The sequence below is a fragment of the Excalfactoria chinensis genome, chromosome 1, assembly GCF_039878825.1.
Source record: "Excalfactoria chinensis isolate bCotChi1 chromosome 1, bCotChi1.hap2, whole genome shotgun sequence".
Taxonomy (NCBI): Eukaryota; Metazoa; Chordata; class Aves; order Galliformes; family Phasianidae; genus Excalfactoria; species Excalfactoria chinensis.
In genome coordinates, this window is record NC_092825.1 from 87,487,561 (window position 1) to 87,505,811 (window position 18,251).

An 18,251-nucleotide genomic window follows, 5' to 3' on the forward strand; every position below is an offset into this window, starting at 1 on the left:
TAGTTCTAACAATGCTGTGTAAAATGTTTCTTTTTATGTTTAAAATAAAGAACCTTTTTGATTAAGCCTGTGCTGTGGGCTTGGCCTGAATGTTTATACAGTGGGCAGTTCTCGTACCTAGCACGTACACAGATTCTATTGTTACTGAAAGGGTATCAAATGTAAACCTTACAGTCACCTTTCCAGCGCTGGTCACCCTGCTAAGTAGGCATCAGCCCTATTTTACAGTAAGTTTAAAATATTTGCTTATGTTTGTGTGATGAATTGGGAAATGTCATTGTTTTCTGTATCCATTCTGTTTCTACCCCATCATAAGTCAACATTATTGCAGAAGGTACGAGGCATCTGAAATGTGATGGGTTTGGCCTGGTTTCTCCCATGTGATAACACAAATGCTGCCAATCATCCGTGAGTTCCAGTAAAGCAACCTTTGTGCTAAATGTCGTTCCTCACATGAAGCGAAGTCTTTTCCAAAGGTAACTGTGATGGGACTCATCTTTTAACACTGCCCAGCCACCCCAGACTTGAAAAATAGGTATTGTGAGAATGCAGTTTGTGACTTACTTGCAACATGCATTTTTAAAGGAATGAGAATCTGAAAGTACCCATTCCTCAGTGTGAGTTGTAAAGAATAGTACAGCTCGCCTTAGGTATGAGAATGAGTTGAGGTAAGTGTTTAATTGGCCAGGCAAATAAGAGGAGTGAGGTAATAGCAGCTCCCTCTAGTGATGGGACAGGAAAAGAGGGGGGAAGCTGCAGCAGATAACTGTGGCCTTTAATTCAACCAGGGTGTGTGATCAGTGAGTCCTCCAGCTCTTTGTAACATTCTTCTATTTGTAAGAACAGTTCCAGGATGGATTTTAGACTTGTTTTTTGTCGTCGTTTTTGTTCTTGAGTGTATGGCATCTCTGCATTTGCATGAGAATAGTCATTGAATCACAGATGGATCTAATTTGCTCAATTTATATTTATACCCTTATTTATATCCTTATCCAGGCTCTTAGTCTTCTGCCATGCGGTTTTCCAGCTATGCAGCTCCTCAGGTCCCATATTGAGCTCCTTGGTGTGCCGTGGATGGAGTATCTGCTGCGTCTTCTAGCAGCTGTGCTAATAGTGAGTGACAAGTCTTCACAAAGTATTTACTTGGTGCAAAATCACTGACATAAGGTGAGTCTTTCAGCAATGAAAAGGATAATGTGTCTTTCTACTTGGGTTGCTTCTCCTTCTTCCCCAGGAGCAGCCCTTCCCAGCTCTGCTTTCTATTACTGTCCACACTATTTTCTTCTCTCCCCAGCCCCCACAGGTCCTTCTCCTCACTCTGAAATGTGTCTTTGATGTTACAGGGAGAGCTCCTTCAGAAGCTGAGCTCTGAATTCCCAGCCCAGCAGAAATGTATGTTTTCTATAGAAATACTATGTTTAAGGTCCTTTTGAAGCTGATGGCTTTGTCTGCAGCCTTCCAGGTGTGTGCCGAGGTGTCCTTACCGTTATCTTTTTCTCCTTTCTTCACAGTTTCCCGCATTCATCCAGAAATGTCTTTTGTTAATCATTATTCATTAATTTCTCCTTCCTTGACCTGATCGCATACAGTGTTAAGAAGGTGGCTCTCAGGATTCGTGCACAGGGCACTGCTGTCTTTAAACCTGCCCTGCCCTTCCCCGTGCCAGCTGAGTGCAGCTACTTCCCACTTGATGAGGCATATTTTGAGAGACATTCTCCAAGGCTGGGAGAGTCGTGCGGGAGCTACTGCATGATCCTCAGGTGAAGGGTGTCTGGCACCTATGCCATGTTCTGCTTTTCTCTTGGGATCTGTGTGCAGCAGTGAGAGCAGCACTGAGTGAACAGTGTGTTCGCAGACCAGAACGCTCTACCCAAACTTATGCCCCTTACTACAAGAAAGATATTGAGGCCTTGGAGTGTGCCCAGAGAAGGGCAATGAAGCTGTGAAAGATCTGGAACACAAGCCTTATGAGGAACGGCTGAGGGATGTCTGGAGAAGAGGAGGTTCAGGGGCCTGAAAGGAGGCTGTGGTGAGTTAGCATGTTAACATGACCTTCTTAAGTCCAAGTCCCTTTCTGACAACTCAGCAGGCTCCAGACCAAATTCCTTTGGATAACCTGAGTGTGTGAACTTGGACAGAAGCCTTGTATATTTGATGGATGAGGGTTCCTTTAGGATCTTCAGGAGGAACTGAAATGTTGGGCTTTCAAAAAAGAGCAGTTCTGTCTCTGTTATTGGACCATATGAAATCGCTGCTTTCCCCATGGCCTTGTAGGAGTGAAAGAGAGGAAGCTGTTTCTGGTGGATGAGCTGTGTGGATAAAGCAAAGACTGTGATGCTGGATGAGCTGAAAACGTTGTTCTGCTATGGCTACCTTGCTGCATTGCTTAGGGACCATATCTGTGTGCCACTTCCACATTGTTTTTAGCATAGGGATGGCTGCACTGGTGAAATGCATGCTTTGTGCATCCTCTAGTCTGGCCTGCAAAGAGAGCAGCTCCCTGCTGCAGCCACCGATGAAGCAAGTTTTGGCAGTTGGAGTTTATCATTTTTCCCAGCTTATGTGTATTTAACAATTGGCTGCAGCAATGGCTGTTTAATTCCCTTACTAACATTTCCAGGGCAGCCATTTAATTTTTTTTTAAAACCCTCTTGCTTCTGGAAATCCTGTAATCAAATCCAAGCTCTGTCAATCTAATTAGTTTTGAAGCACAGCATCTCCATAACTTGGAGACCTAAATAAGCAGCTTAGTATTAAAACCTCACTTCTCTCCTCACGTTATGCTGCCTTTATATTCCCCAGGAGAAGTTCCCACCAAACAACAGTCATTGTGGCTGCTCCCCCGTTCTCTTCTCTTAGAACCATAGGATCATTAAGGTCAGAAAAGACCACTAAGGTCACCCAGTCCAACCACCAGCCCATGCTCACTGACCATGTCCTTCAGTGCCACATCCACACATCCCTGCCATTTTTGAACGCCCACAGGGACAGTGACTCCACCACCAGCTTTTGCCAATGCCTCACCACCCTTTCTGTGAATGAATTTTTTCTAAGGACCAGGTGTAAGCCTCTGCCACTGCGTTTTGAGCAATCTTTTGCATTGCTGCTTGCTTAGAAGATGCTGATGCACTGATTGGTTTGGGGCAGCGTGTGCTGATTTGTGCTGCTTGCTGAGGGCTGCCCAAGCAGCTGGGGAGCTGCACAGGTGCTGCTGTAGCATGTTGGTGCAAAGCAGCCTCCAGTCCTGACCAAGGGGAAAGGCTGGATATGGAGACAGTGGGCAATGGAATGAAGGGCTGGGTCACCTGTCTACAGTGGAAACTGTGAATAAGAGCAAACCTCAACTCACCATAACAGTTGTGGGTGCCCTCCTCCCAAGGCAGCCTCTGTTGCTCGCTGCTTAGAGAAGCCGGTGTTGTAGAGAAGTGGTTGCAACCTTCTGTGCCTTTGCTAGACTCCCTCTGCTTTTGGGGCTGTCTGCGTGGCTCACTGGTGCATCAGAGTAGAGATCCTCATCCACTGGCATCATACTCACCTCTGCAAGCTGTGGGTGGAATCCTATGTAGCTCCCAGCAATGTGAGTAGCTCCAGTCGGAGCCAGCACATCTGGGCATTTGTACTCCATTAGGAGGCTTGTGCCCAGGGGACGGGGATTGAGCTGGTGGCCATGGGGAAGCTGCCTGCCTCCTGCTCCTTACTGAGGGATGTAACCAGCTGCCTTTGATGTCTGAGCCAGGCTGAGAAAACCTGACAGCAGACTTCAAAGTCTGTTGTGCCAGCTCCTCCATTATCTGAAGACTTCTGCCACATCCCCCAGGACTGCTGGATTATCCTGGCTAATTCCACAATGCATCCCTCATCTCTGCCTCGCTCCAACCCCTTGTGTTCAAGGCTGTCCCTCCTGCATCACTCTGGGGATGTGACAGTGGCGTTTCTTGGAAGGGATATTTTTGGAAAGCTTTCCTGCAGAGTACAGAGGGCAGGTACTTGCTGGATCCAACAGAGGTGATCCCCAAAGACGCTTCTCAATGGCTGCTGGGCCTTTCACAGTAGTCTGTCTTTGCCCTGGCTGCACAGCGTGGAATGCATCCAAAAGAATGTGCAGAGAGAACTAGGGTGTGGGAGGAGGGAAAGTCGTAGAGAATCAGTAAGGTTGGAAAAGACCTTTAAGATCATGTAGTCCAGCTGTGAGCCCATGCATGAAGGTGTGTAATTTAAGACAGTCATCACCACATTAGAGCCAAAGCCAGTGCTGTGGGCAGGCTGGCCCCACCTAAAGCAAAACGTGGCTGTGCCCTGCTCATGTTTGCTGGGAAGTGGCTCTACCACCAGGTCTGGCTGCGCTGTTGAGGCTTCTGTTGGCAGTACATCTCAAAGGATGCTCTGCTGATCCTCCTTTAGCCAACTCAACATTTCCCAGGAAGGGAGTGAGGAAGTTTCAGACTACTCAGCCCTAAGAAGAGGGAGCTGTCGTTTTTGTCTGCAGAGCATCATCATTGCCCTGACGAGGCTGGGCAAGGCAATCCTATTCTCCCTGGTTTCTCTATTGTGAATATAAACAGCAGTTCATGCGTCATTGCAGTTGCAAGCTTGGAGTGGAACTGTCCCCGTGTGTGCATTTATCTGCACACTGACTGCAGGAAGCTTGCTGAGGTTGGGCTCCAAATCTGATTTTCCTCTGTCACTGTGGCAGAGAAGCTTTTCTCTCCACCGTGGGGATGTGTGGGCTGGCTTACTGTCAGTAGGGCCACCGCCATGCACCTCTCAGTGGGCTGCTCTCAGAGCCAACCTCCTGCCTGTCTCTGAGGCAGCGCTGGTTTCCGCGCTATGCCCCTCTGCTCTGCTGTATTGCTGTATTGTTGGTGGCAGGGACAGGTGGGATTCGATGGGACCCCTCCAATAGTCTGTCCCTGCAGGCTGAGCTTGGCTCTCTGCATAGCTGTGTGGTGCTGATGAGCAGTCAGCAGCCTCTGTCTCTTGGCCCCATGAGCTGTCATGTGAATCAGTTTCTGAAATGGGGCAAGGAGGGACCTCGTGCTTGTTTTGGTTCGTTACATGAATCTCATTCCCTCTGAGAGCCCAGTGGGATCAAGCAGAAGGGCCTTGTTTGTTTTACAGCTGCTTTTTGCTTGTGAATCCCTGAGCAAATTTAGCCGTTCATCCGATACCTCAGCAGGCTGCAGGAGCAGCACAGCTCAGGAGCCAACTTCACACCGCTTTTCTTCCTGTAAAAACCAAATAGATCTTCTCAGAGAGAGCCTCCAGCTCCAGTTTCTCACCTTTGGCTGCTTCCCACCTGGGTCATGCCCCTACCAGCCTCCCCCTTTTTTCAATGGGCCATGTGGTGGTGGGATGCCCTCCTCTGCCTTCAGTGCTAAGGAGGGAGTGAGCTGTTTAACATAACAGAGCAGGAGGCAAAGGGTTGGTCAAGCAAGGGGGGCAGTGTCTTGCTGTGCCATACAGTGTGCTATGTGTGAGCTGCTGCAGGATGGGAATGGCCTCAGGTTGTTGATAGTGGAGGTCCGGGTTGGATATTAAGAGAATTTTCTTCTTAGAAAGAGCGGTGGGGCAGTGGCACAGGCTGCCCAGGGAGGTGGTGGAGTCACCATTCCTGGAGCTGTTGTGCAAGATCCGTGTGGATGTGGCACTGAGGGACATGGTCAGTGGGCATGGAGAAGTCTGTGTCTGACTGCCACCTTGGTAAGATGCAGGACCTCGGTGACGTGCTCTGCTCCCCGCTTCTACCCGCCTTTTTCTCTAAGCAGAGGAAACCGCTGCCGGAGTCTGGCAGCTTCCTCTCAGCTGCTTTCAAAATTGCAGGGTGGCTGTCACCATCACCCTGAGGGCCTTCCACTGCCTTTCTAGGGAAGGACCCTAGCAGATCTTGTCCGCATGGGGCTGGTAAAGCATCAGGTGGCTGCCTTCCTCCTTTTCCTCCTCATGGGTGAGTGCCCTGCACTGTGACAGGGATTTCTGGGGCAGACAAGTGGGAAGTAAAGCTGTCAGGAGCCTTGTGTGGGTTATGTGTGCGGGCTGCTTTACCTTCCTAAATCAGGGGGACAGGACGCTCCTGGGTGGGTGGCCCAGGAGAGCACCTCACCCGGGCTACAGGGTGAGGGCAGCCCGAGTGTTGTTGGGCTCCAGGGCTGTGGGAGCTGCAAGGGATGGGAGGGTGTGCAGATGACCATCACCTCCTCATCTCTCCTCTGTAAGCCCTTTGCAGGTTCCTGGTGCCTCTGGAGGTGTTTCATGCCCCTGGAGGTGCTCTTGCTGGCTTCTTCTCCTGTACCCTCATTGTTTCTTTCTGTGAGACACTTCTCCAGCAGCAGTTAGCTCTGACTCCTGCTTCTTTCCCTCCAGCCTGCACTGGACCTGAGAGTTTGGTCCTCTTCAGCACACCACAAACTTCCTCTAGTGGTCTCAGCCTGGTTGCTGCTCCCTCTGAGTGCTGTCTGGGAGATGCTTTCCAAGCAGAAACTTGATGGCCACATGGGTTTGATGCTCTGGCCTCTGTTGTCTGATCCTGCATGCTGGAAGACAAGATTTCAAGTTTGTTGGCATTGGTGCTGTTCTTAATGATTGCAAGGGATGCTGAAGTTCCTTGCAGTTGTTGCACCAGGGAGGTTCAGGTTGGGTATCAGGAAAAACTTCTTTGAAAGTGTGGTGAGGCATTGAAACAGGCTGCCCGGGGAGGTGGTGGAGTTACCCATCCCTTCAGGTGTTCAAAAAACATGTGGACGTGGCACTGAGGGATGTGATTAGTAGACAGTACTTGGTGGTAGGTGGACAGTTGGAACTAAGTGATCTTAGAAGCCCTTTCCAGCCTTAATGATCTGTTGTTCCTAAGTCCCAGGGGCATTGTGCTTCATAGAATGAGACCACACCCTAACTCACTGCAGTATCACGCTGCGGTCCCTGGCATGTCCAGGCCCACTGCCACTTTGAATTGCAGTAATTTTCAGTTGCAGTCTGCAAACTTCATGCATGATGACTGTCTGCTGGCAGGTATGGGTGCTGGCCAACGTGTGGTGACTATCCAAGAAGGACCACTCTACCGAGTACTTGGCTCCCACGTGACACTGTGGTGCAAGGTGAGCGGCTACCAGGGCCCATCAGAGCAGACCTTCCAGTGGTCCATCTACCAGCCCTCAGCCCCAGAACGGGAGGTGCAGATCGTCAGCACCGCCGACCCCTCCTTCCCCTACGCCATCTACACCCAGCGGGTGCGCGCCCAAGAGATCTATGTGGAGCGGGTGCAGGGGGATGCGGTGCTGCTGCACATCACGGAGCTGCAGGACCGAGATGCTGGGGAGTACGAGTGCCACACGCCCAACACTGATGAGAGGTACTTTGGGAGCTACAGTGCCAAGACAAACCTGACAGGTGAGTCTCAAAGGACGGCTTGCTCTGTGGGGGTGGCTGATTTCCCATTTTCTTACTGGTATTGTCAAGGTGATGGCCAAGCTACCAGGGATGACGTGCTGTTCTGTACACAGTGGCATGAGGATGTGTATAGGTCTCAAGCCTGTACAGATGCATGCAGGTTTCCCCCTATTTCATAACCCAGCACCTTATAAGAGAAGAGTTCTCAGGCTCTAGGTATTACCTGTTGGTACCTTCTCAGGTTGCGGATGGGACTTGAACTCACGGGGTACTAATGATGATAGGGAGACAGCAGGGTGGAGAAGCAAAGTAAAGTATCCAGCTGTAAGCCCAGAAAGTCTGCATGGCCCATCCTCTTGGTATTCAAACTTGTGTCTTCCTTTAACCTGGTATTGTGGCCACTTGGGCTCATGAAAGGCTGGATATTAGCCTCCTTGGGGTTGCCCAGTGCTACCCACACTTTCACTAAGGAATATACTGCTGAGTAATACACTGTGCATTCTTTTTAACTGAGGTTTTAAGCACTTCACGTATTGGCATGGTCTGGTTGGGGCCTCTCCCATTACCAACAGCACTTCTACCACACTGTCAGATCCTTTGGAGCCTGGCTGTGGTTCTTGCAGTCACCAGCACATTGCCCACTGAGGCTAAGAAACGCTTTTTCTCCTGACCAGCTGCTCTCTGCTTCTCCCCTTGTGCTCAGTGATTGCGGATACCCTCTCAGTCTCCATGGGCCCCCAGGACCTCACCCACGCTGAGGGGGATGCCATGGAGCTCACCTGCGAGGTGTCCAGATCCACTGCCCAGCACACACACCTCTCTGTTGGCTGGTACTGCCTCTGGGGAGAGCACCGGGCTGAGATCCTCACCCTCTCCAAGGACTCTGTCGTGATGCCAGGGCCTGCTTATGCACAAAGGTTTCTGGCGGGGAACGTGCGGTTGGACAAGATTGGGAGCACCTCATACAAGCTCTCCATTGTGGCGGTGGAGCCATCTGACCAGGGGCAGCTGTACTGTGAGGCAGCCGAGTGGATCGAGGATCCCGATGGGACGTGGAAGGACATTTCCCGCAAACAGTCAGAGAGGACATCGCTGGTGGTCACTCCCCAGGGTAAGGCCCTTGGCTCTGGCTGCTGTGTTCAGCAAAGGACCTACAGTGTGTGACCTTTGCAGTGGTGTGTCATGAAAATCTCTCTGCCCGTGCAACTATCTCCAATGCCTTGTTTCCTCCTATTTGACCTCCATCACAGCTTGGGACATCCCAGTGGCTTTCTGTGGATGTGCCAGCTGGGCATCAAGGAGGACAAGGTGTCACTGGGGCTTATGTTAGACATGGAAGTATGTGAGGACAAAGGCAAAATGCCTGTCCCCTGGGTCTCTCTGCCCCACCCCCTAGCAGGGTCTTGTTGAGCCCTATGCTAAGTGGAGACCAGAAGAGGCCTTGTGTCCCTGGTTGGCTGTGGCATGACTGTGTACGGCTGCAAGTACTAGTTCCACGCTGCTATTTAGAAATAAGGAACTCCTGTGGAAGGCAGTATTCTTTACACAGAGGGTGGTGAGAAACAGGCTGCCCACAGAAGTTGTAGATGCCCCATCCCTAGAGGTGCTCAAGGCCGAGTTGCATGGGCCTGGGGCAGCCCTGCCCATGGCAGGAGGTTGGGGCTGGGTGGGCTTTAAGGTCTCTTCCAACCCCAGCCTTCTGGTGATCCTATGATTTGCTCTGTGGTGGCTGCTTAGGGTGGAAGAAAGATGGCAGTGCTAAAAGGGCACTGTGATGGTCACACCACAGCAGCTGGGGCAGTGGTGAGTTGTGCATGAAGCCCCTCCATCCCCTCTGTGGGACTGCTGGCCCTGCTGTGGCCAAACACGCCAACGGTTTCTATAAACTCTCCAGCAAATATTTGGGAATACCAAACATATCTACAGCGGCTGGGATTCCTGTTCATACACTGTTTATAAGCTGGTGTTTAAATTCAGAGGGTAGTATGCTGTCTGTAAATTATTCCGGCTTCTCCACTGGCAGTCGTGGAGCTACTCTGCTTTACCTCCAATCTACAGCTGATGGGATGGGGGATCCACAAAGCTACAGAACTCCTTTATCCTCTTTTTGGCCTATGGGGACTGGAGTCTGCTTCTCCATGATGAACATTTTCCATTCTCGGTGCTTCTCTATGAAAGAAAACGTTACAGTAGTGAGCCCCTTTCATTTCCCACTGCACAGCCACCATTGCTCCTTCTTGGCTTTTGTTTGCCCACAGACCGACATCTCTACGTGGGCATTGCTGCCACCAAGAGTGACCTTTCTGAAGGGGACACCCTGCAGCTCAATTGCACGCTGGGAACGCAGAGGAGTGACAGCAGGCACTTCCAGGTGGCTTGGCTCCTCAACAGCACTGAGGTGGCCAGAATTGACCCCCGTGGGTTGCTGGTTTGGAAGAAGGAATATGAGGAGAGAGCCAGTCTGGGGCAGCTCCATGCATTCAAGCAAAGCAATGCAGTTTACATCCTCACTATCCATGAGGTGGGGCTGAAGGACAGTGGGACCTACCACTGTTCTGTTTTGGAGGTGAAGGCTCCTGGGAACTTCCAGAGCATCCAAACCAACCTGTCATCAGCTCTCAGAATTGGTGTGAAGCCTATAGGTGAGTAAATCCTAATGGTTCTTCTGGGTGAAACCTACATCAGTGCCTGGCTGAGGAATGCATTGAGTTTGGCCTTGCTTTGGCAGGCGCTACTCAGCTTCTTTTGTTGCAAGTGCACCAACATGCCACGTTTTTCAGTAGATGATAATGGGAGAAGTATTTGCTCTTAAAAACATCAGCATGATGGGAACAGCAGCTGCCAAAATGAAGCATACATCCTTAGCCTGGTTCTTTGCAATCAGTTTAGGACAAGAAGGTAGAGCTGTGGGAGGTTGGGTACTTGGGGCCCCTGGGGGTGGTGGGCTGGAGGGCAGGGCAGGATGGGAACTGTGGCTAGGGCTGGAAGAGCAGAATGTAGCTCAGGAGAGGAGGAGTGGGATGGAGGTTTTGTCGTGCTGACAAGATTCACACAGTGCAAAATGAATCTGGGAGCTGGTGTGAGGTGGGTGGTGGGAAGGGTGTAGGGGGTGCAAGGTGGCAGCAGGCAGGACTTCTGTCCCATCACCATGGGCTCTCTCCCTCTCAAGCAGGTCTTGGACTGAATGTCACACTGAAAAGCCGACCAGCCACTGTCAGTTACACGCAGAGCTTTGAGCTTGTCTGCCATGTGAGCGCTAGCCACCCAATTGAGGAGCTGCTACTGTCTGTGGGGTGGCTTTTCCAGTCCAGGTCACCCACCAATGGCTACCAAGAGCTGGTGCATGTCCTTCCTAATGGCACTGTGTCCTGGGGACCAGCACAGCCCCACTTCCAGGGCAAAGCCCAGCTGATGAAGTCAGGTGCCTTCTCCCGGCTGCACATCCACAGTGCAATGGCTGTCCATGCAGGGACGTACCAGTGCAAAGTGGGAGTCTGGAGGACGCTTCAAGGGCAGCCCACTGACTCCTTCACCTCCAATGCTGTGGGGATAAAGGTTGTCCCACCAGGTAAGTGGTGCTGTGGGGGCTCCTTTTGCAGGCAGTTCCTTCAAACCCCTTGGTCACAACTGGGACAACTGGTGGCTGGGTGTCCCCTGGGGCTGCACAAGGCAGTGTTGCTCATCCCGTTTCTTCCTTTGGATTTTAGGGGTCCTTGGAATTTAGGAGCTGCAACCCAGTGAACTGGGATCATGCTTTTCCATGCTTTTTAACTGATGGGTTTGCCTAAGTTAACGTGTTTTCTTCCTTCCTCAGTTTCATAGTACTCTTTCCCCTACACTCTTGGTACTCTCTCTGTGTGCTCAGATGTCAGATACTCTGTTTTACACTCTGAGGAGGTCAGAGGGCTGTGATGCAGCTGAGGGGATTGAAAAACGTGGGTGTGGGCATGCAACAGTGATGTGAATGATACTAAGATAAGCAGGTGTGATCATAGTCTTTACAGAGGAGACAGCAAGACATGATGACATTCAGCTTCAGAATTACTGCAGCCGTTGCTGGATAGTGTGGAGATGTAATGAGGTAGGCCATTCCCTTTCACCCTCAGGTTGTGCAAAGGGAGGTTCCAGTTGGATATTAGAAAACATCTCTTCTTTAAGAGTGGTGAGGCAGTGGCACAAGCTGCCCAGGGAGGTGGTGCAGTCACTGTCCCTGGAGCTGTTCAAGAACTGTGAGGATATGGCACTGAGGGACATGGGTAGTGAGCATGGTGGAGGTGGGTCACTGGTTGAACTGGGTGCTATTAGCGGTCTTTTCCAAGTCTAATGATTCAGTGATTTTGCTCTGGGAATGGGTGACCCATGTTGCAGGAGATGGCTACTGACTCTAGCACTGCTTCTCTATGAAAGGTTGTAGTCCCAGCCATGCAGTGTGTTTAGGAGTTCCAGAATAAAGCTGGAGAGGGAGTTGCTCTAGCAGCAACGGGTTGAGGCTGTGCTGCAGAAAGTAGTCCTCCTAATCACAAAACTTACCAGCCTGTTCGTCTGCACAAGAAATCTTCTGAATGGAGCCCACTGAGATATTCAAGTTCATGATTTGTGTTTCAGTGTTTTATCTACCATTCTGTGTTGCTGTGTACCTCGGGGGTTTAGATGCTGCTGTAGGCCTGGTGTTGTAGCACTGGGCAGGAAGGACATGTGCAGAAGGTCACAGTGGGAGAGGGAAAGGAGGATAGATATATCTTCCCCCTCCTTTACTTCTTGCCCTCCCCTGTTCCTCCAGAGCAGTGCAGTGTGCTGTGAGATGCATGGCAGCACTTGCCAGTCCCTTGGGACTGTCACCTCCCAGACCTCCCAATGACTGGTACTGCAAAATCTGCATTGCTGAAGTGTTGGGTGATAAACAGATGTTGGAACTTACGGACACGCTGTGCAGTGTGTGTTTTCAGGTTAATAACTACTGCAAGCATTCAAGTTGGTGGTTGTTGGCAAAACTACCGGGGTTATTTTGTTCTTCCATTTCAGAAAGCAAGCTGAGGGTGGCTACGAGGGAGAGCTCCGTGGAGGTGGCTGGTGGTGATGATGCAAGGATCGATTGCAGAGTGGAGTTCCCCCTAGATAACTCTCAGCTGGCTGTCAGCTGGTATTACCTTCCTTCTCCTCCTCCAGCGGATGCCATCCCCCTGCAGGTTGTGCGGGCCAGCCACAGTGGCCTGCTGGAGTATGGGGCTGAGTTCAGCTCGCATGCACAGAAGTCTCGGTTCCTGAGCCAGAGGGTGTCCAGCCATTTGTTCCAGCTGTGGATTCTCTCGGTCAGCCCTGGAGATCAGGGCCAGTACTGCTGTGCAGTGGAGGAATGGCGCTGGCTGGATAGTGGCTGGCACAGCCTTGGACAGCAGTGGTCGGGGAAAACCAGGCTGCTGCTCAGGCTGCCAGGTGAGCTGTTTGGGGGGGCGGAGGGGGTTCTGCCTGAGGGGACCTCTAGCAGGGGATGGGAGAAACAGCAGTTCCTGCGCAGAGTGGAGATGTTGGAATTCTTTGCGTGGAGCGTGCCTCTCAATGGGAAATGAGGAATTAGGAGGATTTGCCATATCCTCCCAAACCAATCGAGCTGGTATTTGTGCCTCCAGCAGCAAATGCTTCACAACAAAGAGAACCACAGCCCTTGCTTTCCCATGTGACACAGGGTGTCCTTGGTCAGCAGTACAGCCCTTTCCCAGTGCTTCTGGGTGTCCTGATGCAAGATGCAAAGCTTCTCCTGTCCTGGGGCATGCAGTCAATAGAGAGAGCAAAGCTGAGGGCTCAGTTTGGTTTTCTCTTTTGGTGCTGCACCTCTGGCATGTGCAGGGTGGGGGGTTCCTCCCCCATTCAGCCTCACTTGATGTCTTGTTTTTGACCTCAGATGATCTAAAGGGGAGGAGTCTGACTTCCTAAGTAGTCTGGTGCAAAGGATGCTTATTGGGAAGAGGACAGATGGTGTGGTACAGAGATGGTGGAAGGGAAAAAAACACCCCAGACAGACACCTCCATAGCAGTGCATAATGCCATGACAGCTCTTTCTGCTTCCCTTCCCCACAGAGAGTGAACTGCACCTGGAGAAGGCCAACCGCAGCATCTTGGCCAGGCACGGCCAGGAGGTGACGTTGGGCTGCCTGCTGGAGAGCACCCTCCCGCCTGCCGCCCGCCTTTCAGCCACCTGGTTTCATAGGAAGAATGATGGCCACGAGAGGCCCCTGCTCACCCTGAACCACGATGGTGCCATTGAGTCCCTACAGGAGGGGCTGGTGGGGAGGCTGCAGCTCCGGCGGCCCAAGGCTGGTGACCTCAGCCTGACGCTGGGCAGCGTGCAAGAGGACGATGCTGGGACATATCACTGCTGGGTGCAGGAATGGCGGCAGCAAGGCAACAAGGATAAGTGGGAGCCGCAGGCCTGGGCACTCTCAGGGTACACCCAGCTCAGCACCACCCCACCAGGTAATGGCGCACAGCCACCTGCCTTGAACTGCTCCCTGCTGCCTACCTCCTTTCCCCCCCCCAGCCCTTAGCTTGCTGGGGTGCATCATGCAACATCATGCATCCCTCCTTATCTTGCTACAGTGCAACTAGGAATGATAGCAGTGCTGGGAGGACTTGCTTAGGGACCTCAGTGGGGTCGTCCTGGGAAGACTGAGCTGTACTGAGAGGCAGGGCAGGGAGGAGGAGGGCAATGCAAAGTAGTGCATGCTGGGATTAAGATTCCAGCCCTATCCGTCTGCTAGGGCTGAAACCCAAGTTCCTTGTTCTGTAAGTGCTGGAGGCAGAGGTCTGATAGGATGCCAAGAAATCCAGTCATGAGTGAGATGTAGCTTGAGCAGGGTACTGCTGACTGTCACTGATGGATTGCAGGCTCTCTGCAGGACCACATACCCCCAGCCCTGCTCTCAGCCCAACCATTTGGGTTAAAACGCTAACCATTTTTCGGGGAAAAAATGTTGTTGCAATTTTTTTGGCATCTCAGTCTCTGGTGAGGCCTTAAAAAATGATCACTGTCCTCATAGGGTGTATGAAATAGGACTGGGTTCTGCATATAGGAGCTTAAGTAAATAAAAAGAAAGGTTTCAGTCAGGCATACAAAATGTCTTTAGGGAGGTAACTGGCAGGAAAAAAGTACTCTCTTGATACCTTGATGGGGGGAAAAAGGAGGCTCGAACGACCCACATGGAGAAAGAAATACGACCTGTGAAATCAGCCATGTTGTGTACGGCTGGACTGAGGTGCTTGCAGCTCTGGAGCTGCCCCACTCCATCTTGGTCTGGTGTTTGCAGCGGTCATTATTCCTGCATTTATCAGCACTAAGTGAGATAGTAGGGCACAAGGGGACTTGTGCCTGCTTCTGGCACAGGCTCAGAATTGCACCTCTGGCAGAGCTAATCTGAGCTTAATTGCTCCTGGAGGGACTGACAGCACTCCAACCCTCTTCAGATCTCTTCCTGCTGTCGTCCATTGCAGCTTCCTCTGGCACTCAGGCTTCTCCTTCCTCACCCCCCTCCATCTCCTGTTAGCTGTTACTGGCAAAGTAGCCATTGCTGGAATTACTTGGTAACTTAGAAAATTCTCCTCCAATCTGGTCCACATGGTTTGATCCACATGATTGCTCTGTGGTTTTCACGGCTTTTACAAAATCTGAGATATTAGCTGGCCATTTTTGCTTCTTCTCTCTCTTTTTTGTTTTATTTTGTTTCTCCATTGATGTAAGTGTCTTGAAAAGTTGTCTGAGGGTAATTCCACAGTCATGCACAAGTGTACCTGCAACCAGGGTTTACTCCAGCTCTAAGACTTGATGCCCTTTAGGATACCTCTCTAGCACTGTGGAAACTTCTCCCTGTTTTTCTTGTGGGAGAGTCAATGCTACTTTACTCTGTGTAGGAAGGATGCAGAACTTGAGAGGTAGGTAGAAAGGTAAAAGCTGGTTTTATGGCTGGGAGCAGCTGCCAGGTTGCTTGTTCACACCAATCCCACCAGGCCTCGTGGGTTTCCCAGAGGCAGCTTGGGATTGAAAGAGCTACCACACTCACCACAGTTTTGCAGAACAAGAGTGAAGCATCTGTGTATGGGTATGGGTCAAAGAGAGAACTGAGATGGACAGAACAGGACCCAAGCTAGTTGGTGTGGCCATTCATGGTAGGCCACGTGCATCTGAGATCAATTTGTGAAGGTAAAGCTGTGTGTCATAGAATCACAAAGGTTGGAAAAGACCTCCAAGATCATCAAGTCCAACCATGAGCCCATCACTACCATGCCCACTAAGCCATGTCCCTCAGCACCAAGAAAGGAGACTGTAATAGTCATGACTTCTGGGTGAACGTGAGGAGCTCAGAACCAAAGGGACAGGCTAGCATTGGGCTGATCAACCCCAGCCTGTCAGAGCAGACAGAGGTTCTACCAGAGTATGGTGCATTCACCTGGAACCTCCTTGAAACTTGTTGTTTCCTTTGCTTTCCTCTTGTACTTCCTTGCTCTGGAGCAGCCTGAGGCAGATCTCTAGCTGTCAGTGGTATCAGGCAGGGAGCAGGGAGTGATGACTGTGTGGCTTTTCATTGCTGAGCCTGGTGTGGAACAGGTTAGCTGTACTTTCCCTGGTGGGATGCTTCAGCTGAGAGTGAGATGGGGCCCATCTGACCTCCCAAAACAAGAAATTCAGGCAAATTATTTTGTTTTTCCTTCCCCTTTCCCTCAGATAACCAAGAAAACATGGTATGAATTCTTAAAAATTGCTAGATTGAGGGAAGAGCAGTAAGAAGGTAACCTATAGAAACACTAAGAGGGCAACTCAAACTGGGTTGGGATCTCACTTGTTTTTCCTTCTTTCTTCCTCCAGAGACAACAGTCATGTCTAGGATCTGTTCATCTCCGTCATTGCTGAACTTCATCCTATGCTTACCTCTGGTTCTGATCCTTCTCCTGGCCCTTGCTGGCTTCTGCTGGTGCTTCATCTCCAGGAAAAGAAAAAAGAACACCATTAGAGGAAGCCAGCTGGTGGAACTGCAAGGGGCTGAGGGGATCAAGCAAACTTAGCTGGTCCACAATGGGAGGTGTAACTTGAAGGAGAAGAACTGGATGTCTGAGAGGACTGAGTACTTGAAGAGGGGTGGCTTGTTTTGCTGTAGCTTTTGCAATGAATACTTGAAAATACGTGTTTACTTTTAGTGGAACAAAGCAGCTCTGAATTACCGAGCAAATAAGGTTTTCAAAATAGTTATTCCTCTCTCTTAGATTTGGAACCCACCCACGTGTTCACTGTTGTGGCTGCTTGCGGTGTTTGAGGTGCTTGTGGTATGCATGTCCACCAGTGCTGTGTGGAAGTGGTGTTATTCTCTTCATGTGTAAGGAGAAAAATCAGCTGGTTTTGCCCTAGAACGCAAAAGTATCGAGCTGCTGCTTGGTTTTAGGCAATTTGACAAAATCAGCACAGCACCCAGCTAAAAATCCTTGGCAGCACTGGGAATGGTGTACTGGCATTTCATTTAAGGCATTGCACTTGCCTTTCCCATCTCTTGCTGGAGGAGAACTCAGACACTGCTCTCCTCTGTGTCTGGAAGAGTCCCTGTGCCGAGAGAGCGACATCTCCAAAAGGAAATGGGTCTTCATCACAAAACCCACTGCAGGAGGTTGAGAACTGAGCAAGGCTGGCCATAGAATCACAGAATCATTTGGGCTGGAAGGGACCCTTAAAGACAGTCTAGTCCAGCTCTCATTGAACAGGGACGTTTACGACTGGATCAGGTTACTCAGAGCTCCATCCAGGGCTGAGAGGCCAGGGATGAAGAAGGTCTGTAGACTACTTGGGAAGTTCTTGTTTCCCTGTTCAGCTGCTTCAGCCTTTTCCTGTAGGTGATATTTTTTCTGGACCTCTTACAACTTTTCTGCTGTTTGTCTGAGTCATATCTTGATAATGCTTCACCAGTATCGTGCTCTCTCTCAGTATTCTCCTTCAGATGGTTTCCATAGCTTGCTCATAAGAGTATCTTGGGAGCGTATTTCAGAGACCTTGCTAAAGTCAGGAACATGTGCCTGCTGCTTATCCCTATAGAGAGCAGTAAGGTCTTCCCCGAGCCTCCTCCAGACTGAACAGTCCCATCTCCCTCAGCCACTCCCCATGAGACCTGTGCTCCAGACCCCTCACAGCTCCGTTGCCTTTCTCTGGACACGCTCCAATGCCTCCATCTCTTTCTTGTAGTGAAGGGCCCAGAAGTGAACAAATAACCCGTCCTTGTTTAAACAACAAAAACATTTCTGCTTTTTGCATTCTTCTAGGTGCCCCTGGATGCTTTGTTCTTTGCCCTCACATGCCTCTAAGGACTGCAGTTAGGAAGATGTGGCTTTCATTTTCTGCTTTGTATTTTCTCATTGCTCACTGTCTCACGCCACCCCAGGTGTTACTGCAGCAAGCCACAACCGTGCGGCTTGACAGCCTGTTCTTTATGTGTCTTGGTGTGAACCTGATCAAGATGAGCCTTCTGCTGAAAAATCTACCTTGTTGGGATCGTTATTGCTGGAGCGGTGTCATAGAGGAGCCCCCACTATGCTGCTGCTGTAGCTGAGTGTGGTTTGGTCTCTGTGAGCTGTCTAAGTCCTTGGGGTGGCTGTGCTGGCCTTGGTGTCTGCTGAGCCTGTGCTGCCTCTGGTTTGGCCACCACATCGTTCTATGGCAGCAACTGCTGGCATCTAACCACCATGTAAGGAGCTGCAGACTCAGCTGTAACGTGAGACTGTGCATCTGGTGGAGTGAGAGAAGAAGGTGGGGGGGAGGTGGGGTGGGTATGTTTCTCCAGCCATAGGACACTCTCTCCTTTCTTTTTCTGCCCCCTTTTTTTTTTTTCACAGTTAGCCCG

The 18,251-nt window shown here is 50.7% G+C and overlaps 1 protein-coding gene across 1 annotated transcript; it reads left to right on the plus strand.

Annotated features, from left to right (window-relative positions):
* Window positions 1–5,818: 5,818 nt before the first annotated feature.
* On the plus strand, window positions 5,819–16,434 carry CD101 (CD101 molecule). Its single transcript, XM_072330696.1, has 8 exons — window positions 5,819–5,944; window positions 7,006–7,383; window positions 8,087–8,494; window positions 9,642–10,025; window positions 10,556–10,951; window positions 12,406–12,816; window positions 13,459–13,854; window positions 16,238–16,434. Exons 1-8 carry the CDS (start codon window positions 5,893–5,895, stop codon window positions 16,432–16,434), a joined length of 2,622 nt encoding a protein of 873 aa, XP_072186797.1. The 5' UTR covers window positions 5,819–5,892.
* The last annotated feature ends 1,817 nt before the right edge of the window (window positions 16,435–18,251 follow it).